A 6,000-nucleotide genomic window follows, 5' to 3' on the forward strand; every position below is an offset into this window, starting at 1 on the left:
GAGATAATGTTGCATAAGAAACAATTGAGGTGGAAGAACTGTGAACTCTTTTTTTTATGTGCTAATTTTTGTTGTCAATTTACTTAGGTCGATTGCAAATTAAACATATTATGATCTGATGCAATTTTTTGTTTTTATTCTCACCCTAAATATGTATGGTAGCATGATTCTTGTAGTTAATTGTTAACTGGGAGGTATTGTATAGCTTTCGTCTAGTTTATCGTACCATTTTACAAGTTTTAGTTTTATATTAGAGTTTACAACGTGATCTTGTTTGTGTGGATTCATTTAGCAGTTTGAAATTTCTTTTGGTAACGTGATCTTGTTTGGTTGAAATCGGAGTGTATTTGGTTGAGAGTAACTTTTTTTCTACTTGGTAGTAGCTTTTGGTTTTTGTGAGAGCAGGTCTTAGTGTTTGTTAGTGTAGTTTTTGTTTTGCTTGACAGTAGCTTTTGGTGATGGTGAGAGTAGCTTTTGTTACTGGTGATAGTGGCAGTAGCCATTTGTTGCTGGTGAGAGTATCTTTTTGTGTTAGTGACAGTAGCTTTTGTTAATGATGTTAGTAGCTTTTGATTTTTGGGAGCGTATCTTTAATTGGTGACAGTAGCTTTTGTTAATGGTGATAGTAGCTTTTGTGACTTCGCCGAAAATCTCACCAGCGTAGCTTTTGTTGCTAGTGACAGTAGCTTTTATTGTTAGTGATAGCAGCTTTTGTGACCTTGCCGGAAGTTGCTGGAAATTTCATCAGAGTAACTTTTGTTGCTAGTCATAGTAGCTTTTTGTGTTAATGACAGTAGCTTTTGTGGTCACGCGGAGTTTGCAGGAGACTCGCCGGAAGTTGGTCGGAGACCTGCCAGAGGTCTGCCGAAGTTGACCAAAGACCTCGCCAGAGAGGAGAGAGAGAGAATGATTGTTGACTTTTTACTCTTGTGGCATTTATGTAAATATGTTAGTTTTTATATCCAAAATATAAGACCATTTTTAATGTAGTGGCCTTATGAGAGAGAAAATTAGTTGGTGGCCTTATGACTAAAAAAACATTTAAAGATGCACTTATATGTAATTAACTCTAATTTAATTTACGATTTTGTATCATTAATTATGTAATATGTAATTTATGAAATTAAATGTTGAAATAAAACTTTTATTCATCCTATCTAAAAAAAAAAAAGAAGCGAACCAATTCTCCTAGGTGGTGTTTGTTACGTGGGACTATTATCCCCCACCTTATTTCCTATAATAGTCTAGGACTCTTCTAACCTGGGATATGCTATGTTAATACATGACCCATGTTTGGTACTGCTTAGGACTAAAGAGCAGAATAGTCAAAATAGTCTTATCCCATGTTTGTTTGTGTATTGGACTAAAAGTTGGTAATTTTAGAGACATGAACAATTTTATGAGTTTGTGAGAAGAAAATAAAATTGGAATGAGAAAGCTGAAGACAAATCCAGAAATTTTATCCTTTACGTGACCAGTTACAGTTACTTGGTCAGTGACATGGTCAGTTACTTGACCAGTTACAGTTACTTGGTCAGTGACATGGTCAGTTACTTGACCAGTTACAGATACTTGGTCAGTGACATGGTCAGTTACTTGACCAGTGACATGGTCAGTGACATGGTCAGTTACTTGGTCAGTGACATGGTCAGTTACTTGGTCAGTGACATGGTCAGTTACTTGACCAGTTACAGATACTTTGTCAGTGACATGGTCAGTTACTTAGTCAGTGACATGGTCAGTTACTTAGTCAGTGACATTGTCAGTGACATGGTCAGTTACTTGGTCAGTGACATGGTCAGTTACGTGACCAGTTACATGACTAGTTAGAGTTACTTGACCCAGAATTGATCAACATCCAAAATCAATGAAAACAAACAACCAAATAAGAAGATAAAAACACAGACGTTGTTAAAAGAAAGAAAAAACCCAGAATTGATCAACATTCAAAATCAATGAAAACAACCAACCAAAGAAGAAGATAAAAACACAGACATTGTTAAAAGAAAAAAAAAACCCAATCTTGAAATTGATCAATTCTTAGCAAATCAAGCTACCCAGACACCAATTGTTACAACCCATAAACAATTGTTAATAGAAAATCAATCCATAGTCTTTAATTTAACAAATCATAGTAGATACATGAGAAGAAGAAGCTAGACGGGGTTGAAGGGAAGAAGGAATCAGAATCAAAGCAAAAGGAGCATGACATAGAAAAGAAATTGAACATAGAAGTTCAAGGAGGATGATGCGCGATCGAGAGTGGAGAGACGAGGCTGAAGCACGAAAGAGAAGGAGAGACGAGGTTGAAGCGCGCGAAAGGGAAGGAGAGACTAATGCGTTGTTGAATCCCGTGCTTCCACAGTCCGATGAGTTTTGGGGGTTCTATGTAAGAAGGTCGGGAGCTGATGCGGGGACTCTCTAATCTCATTTAATTGAGTCCTCATGTGTGCCAAACGTGGGATGAGTCTTATTTTCTTACATAAGTTACTCCAATCCAGTCCAGTCCCATGTAACAAACATAGCCCTAGAATTTAGTGTTAATAGAAGACCAAAGCAACAACACTAAGGGCACGTTTACTTACTTGGAATGGAATGGAATGTAATGGAATGATTACGGAGTAAAAACACCCCTGTGTTTACTAACACATAAAGGAATCGGAATGATTCCAAGTAAAAGAATTCTTGTATTTACTAACATATGAATGAATCGGAATTGGTGTAGGTCCCACCTATTTATCAGGAATCGATTCCTGAATACTCAGGAATTCGATTACGAAGCTGGGAGATGGGTTTAGGAATCATTCCTCCGGAATCAATACCGATTCCTTTCTTCTCTCATTCCACTTGTCTCCGATTCATGATTATTTTCCATTCCAAGTAAGTAAACGTGCCATAAGACTCAGGGGAGTGTATTGTACATGGAATTAGTGGAACTTTTAAAGAAATCTATGAAATTTAAAACTCTGGGTGTATTCAATATAGACTTTTAGCAGTCCATAAAAGTCTTGAGGTATTCAATTAGAATTTTTAAAGACTTTATGAATCCTACCAAAATCTAGAGGTATTCAATTAAGACTTTTAAAAATGAATAAAAGTACAGAGGAATTAGAAAATCATAGATAATCATGGACTTTGTAGTGCTAACTGTACATACCAAACTCCAATAATTTTCCAGCCTCCAGACCAAAGATTTGAAAAAATCTATCAAAATTCCCTCTTACAAAAAAATAAAAAAAATCTATCAAAGTTTTTCTCTCTGCGCCGAAGAGGTTGGTCCTTCATCATCTTTGTTTCTTGATTTTTTGTCTTTTCTCTAATCTTTTATAATATCAACGTTTTTTGATACCCAACATGTTCATTGTAATTGTTGAATGTGATTTTTTTTTGTTTTTCAATTGTGATACTTCCAACCCTAATAGCAATAAAAATGATTTATGAAACTCAAATATTGTGGTCTACCCCTAAAACCTTGAACAATGTTGCTATGACATACTAAATTTTATCTTATTAATTATTCTCATCGATTTGAATTTATATTATGGTTCAAAGAAAAGTTGAACAATTGAATTTCAATTGATTAATTATAGATCAAGATATTGACCAAGAACCAACATATTATTATGAATCTTTCGATTGTCGACTAGTTTGTTTTCTTTTGCCTTAAAGTAGTGAAACAGGGAGAAATGAAGATAGGTTACGTTAGGTGAGGAAACACGACAATAGAAGCCATCTATTAGATAACAAATTTCTTCTAACAGGATTTTATGCAAGTAAAAAAAGCCAGGTATTCTTGCAGTTACTATCTTCTATCAGACAAGAGAATGAAATAGTGAAGAACAGAGGCCTCATACTCAGAAAGATATCATTATAATCGACCCAGCAACAACTTAATCCAATTAAGCATCACACAAAATGAATAAAAGAATGCAAATGAACTAGTCTTCATCATTTCACAATCCAAATCCTATCTGAAGATACAGCGTAAATGGCTCTACCCTCCTGTATTTACGTGTCTTGTGGATGATGATCACTTGCATTCTAAGCTTTTGACCGTCTTTGATGCCAAATCAAATGCTATGGTGCAATCCATAGAAGCATTCTTATTTTTCTTCATTATGAGCATCAATTCAACTTTTCCTTTTAATTGAACTTGGCTAGTTAGCGTCAACACCCCGCTGCTCAATTCACTTCCAAGAGTCGAACTGCTTGGTAATGCATTAGTATCCAAACTCACCTCAACATCGATTTTCTTGGTGGAACGCATTCCGGCCTTGCTCTTAGGAATATCAACTTTCCCAATAGTCACGCCTTGGTACAAAAATGTGGCAGTGCCTGCATCAAATTTGTAAGGACCCCAGTTTGTGTTCTTGATCCTTATCTGGGCTTCAAAGGTTGTATCGAACGAAGGCGTTGCAGGGACAAAGTTGAGGGTCTCAACACTGATTTCGCCCCATCTGGCTTTCGGGGTCTTAACTTTCATCACAGTGAGACCAAATACGGTCATCACTATGATTTGAAAGACAATGAAAATACCAATGTAGGTGAACAATTTGATTCTCTTCTGGCGTTTGAGCTCCTCATCGGATTGGAAGGGAGATGATTCTGGGTCAGTAGTTCTGGAGTAGCCATTTGCTGATGAATACGTCTGCTGGTCCTTCTCGGCCATTTTTCTGATCTTCCTTGAAAGTTTTAAAAGAAACCGTATTCTCTTTGCTTCTTTTTATACAGAATATGAAGATGAACTGAGCAAGTAATTTGTGGGAACTGAACTCTGTAAGGTGGTGTATATATAGTGTTTGGACAATTTGATCAATGTGTTTTAGGAAATGGTGGGTGCCAGTTGCCTGGAAACTGCTCCAAAAACGCGCACAGCATAGGTTGAAGTGATTGACTTGCTATTCTTCTAGATGATGGCAATTTCAAAAATAATATAAAAGGGAATGTAGCATGTAAAGCATGTGTAAATTTTTCTTTCTTTTATTGACTTGAGACTACTAATCTTATCTTGTTGAAAATATTAATCTAGAAGAGTGCTACCCAATTTGCTTATATGATAATCATACTAATGGGAGTAATGGCTCTTCTGGTCAAGAATAGGCTGCTCCACAAAAGAGGGCATTTCATTATACACCCAATTTCTACAAAATTTAATAGAAAAAATTCACCTATTATTTCTTTTCAATCTACACCCAATTATTGTCAACTATAATAAAATATTAGATTTCATTTTTTAAAGAATTACATAAATTGCCATAATTTAATTCTGCCAAACATAAGTCAACTAACAAAATTAATGTCATTTTTAAATACCTTAATTGTATATCTTTTTTATTGGTCCTATTATTATCGCAATTTTCATTAAATTCATCATGATTGCTAGAATTATGGATATTTTTTTACATAATTTTCTGAATTTAAAAGTTATATAGATTTAAGTGAATGTGATATTTACTTTTTGATAATTTAAACTTTCTATTTTAAAAGTAACTTTCTGTTTTACTTGCAACCTAACCTAAAGGTAGAAGTTTAAAGTTTTTAACCCAACTAATAGATTATATATTTTTTTTAAATTACAACCTCAAGATTAGACATGTATGTTTAGCTAACTTGATTTCTAGAAATTTTCATATCAACCTATTTATTAGAATCATTTTTAACATCAACCCTCTTTCTTAGGTACTCTATCATTGCGAGTTGACCATATTTATTAGGTTGAAAGCCTCTATATTATATCTATATGCGTATACCTATATAATAAGCTAGGTACCTGATCATCAAAACATTTTTTCTAGTTAATTTGATTTCAAGTTTGTATCTGATACATAGGAGGTTTCTTTTTTTCTTTTTCTTTTTTTTGTATGACACGGACGCCTCTATATTACAATCTTTTCTTTTTTTTTGTATCATACCTCTTTATTAGGTTTTCTACTATATTATACCTATGATCGTAGAAGATACGATCTTTTTTTAGCTTGAAGGTTTATGGTATTCAAGCCT

At 34.4% G+C, this 6,000-nt stretch overlaps 1 protein-coding gene across 1 annotated transcript; it reads right to left on the minus strand.

The window, feature by feature from the left end:
* Positions 1-4,030: 4,030 nt before the first annotated feature.
* On the minus strand, positions 4,031-4,669 carry LOC112177455. Its single transcript, XM_024315744.1, has one exon. The coding sequence runs from the start codon at positions 4,667-4,669 to the stop codon at positions 4,031-4,033; it is 639 nt and encodes a 212-aa protein (XP_024171512.1).
* Positions 4,670-6,000: the final 1,331 nt, after the last annotated feature.

This window comes from Rosa chinensis, chromosome 7 (genome assembly GCF_002994745.2).
Source record: "Rosa chinensis cultivar Old Blush chromosome 7, RchiOBHm-V2, whole genome shotgun sequence".
NCBI lineage: Eukaryota > Viridiplantae > Streptophyta > Magnoliopsida > Rosales > Rosaceae > Rosa > Rosa chinensis.